A 1,371-nucleotide genomic window follows, 5' to 3' on the forward strand; every position below is an offset into this window, starting at 1 on the left:
TGTGGTTATAGAGAATAGAGAAAACTCTCCTTGTCTTTTAAAGAAACTGAATAAGGATCCAAAAAGTTTCCCTTCGATTTTCTCAAAACAACAATTTTTGGGATAGCCCCCTTGCGCCTATAAATGCTAATTATGCATACTTCATCCCAAAATTCGCAGCACACTATACAGTACAAGACAAGGAGCATACTCACTAGACCGATGAACATGCAAATAAGCTGCACAACGTCGGTGTAGGCCACAGAGTAAAGACCCCCCACAAGCGTGTAGGCCAGAGAGATGGCCGCCGACACAATGATGGCCGTCTCAAGATTGATGTCCAGTATAACCTTCAGTGTCGCACCTGGGGAGTCCAGTGGAAGTACAGGTAAAGTAAAGTATACACCCCTACCCCAATCGATGTTTGTTGTGTAGCGGTTAGGTGCTTCGCCGTCACACCCAGCACAGTAAATTTAAAAAAAACAACCCAACAACTTCTTAGTATTCAGGTCAACGAAAGGTAAAGCAATATCTCTCTAAATGACAATAATTATGCATAATCAATTACATAATTCGCTGCACAGTATATAATATAAGCCAAGGAGCATTTACTGACTAGACCAATGAACATGCAAATCTGTCAGATAAAGACTTTATCTGTCACATAAAGACCTCGTTTCATAGGCGGGTGTTAAGGTGTGGTGTTGATGAAAATTTGTCAATTTTTTAAAGACCCACTTTAGGCTAACATCAAAGAAAACGTGTGAAAACCTTAGTTTTCTGTGACTTTCATTAATGGGCTTTCAGATTCTGTTGGTCATCCCACTTTCAGAAGAGAGTGCAAAGACTTGAGAAAATTAAACAGCAATTTGGTTTTGTCATTTTAACCGTGAACAAACGAAATTGAGCAAGCAATAGTTATATTAATATATGGACAGGTTCGTTTCTTAGAGTTCCCCTTTCAACAACAATCGACATCACGATGGAAAGGCGTAATGCCATTGGCCACTGGCCATGGTATAGGTTTTACATCCCTTTCAGCTCGGTGAAGCTATCGAGGAGGCCACACCGCTGCATTCAACGCCCATCTCCGACAAGACTGAGTCAAATAAGCGGAGAGCCTTAAAACTGCCAAAGACAACCCAAGTTCGGAATGCTCCACTGGAGATTCGAACTAAGGGCATCTGCTGCGTAGTGCAGCTTGATAGCAAGGTTTTTTTAAAGCCTCCCCCCCCCAAGAAAATAAACAAAACCACATCCCTCCCCTCTAAATAGGCCCCAACCTCTTCCCCCAAAACAAAACAAAAGAAATAGCTAAAGCAACAACGGCGAACAAAACAAAACAAAACCAAAAAATGATTAAAAGATTAAAAGCTTATTATTGCAAGAATA

General features: G+C 41.0%; 1 protein-coding gene across 1 annotated transcript in view; it reads right to left on the reverse strand.

The window, feature by feature from the left end:
* Positions 1-1,371, reverse strand: part of LOC101853228 (high-affinity choline transporter 1) — a 72,351-nt gene that overhangs the window by 13,611 nt on the left and 57,369 nt on the right. The window contains exon 4 of the mRNA XM_035968898.1: positions 195-343. Coding sequence (XP_035824791.1) covers positions 195-343 — 149 coding nt within the window. The remainder of the gene's footprint in view (positions 1-194; positions 344-1,371) is intronic.

Source organism: Aplysia californica, unplaced genomic scaffold, assembly GCF_000002075.1.
Source record: "Aplysia californica isolate F4 #8 unplaced genomic scaffold, AplCal3.0 scaffold00095, whole genome shotgun sequence".
Classification (NCBI taxonomy): Eukaryota; Metazoa; Mollusca; class Gastropoda; order Aplysiida; family Aplysiidae; genus Aplysia; species Aplysia californica.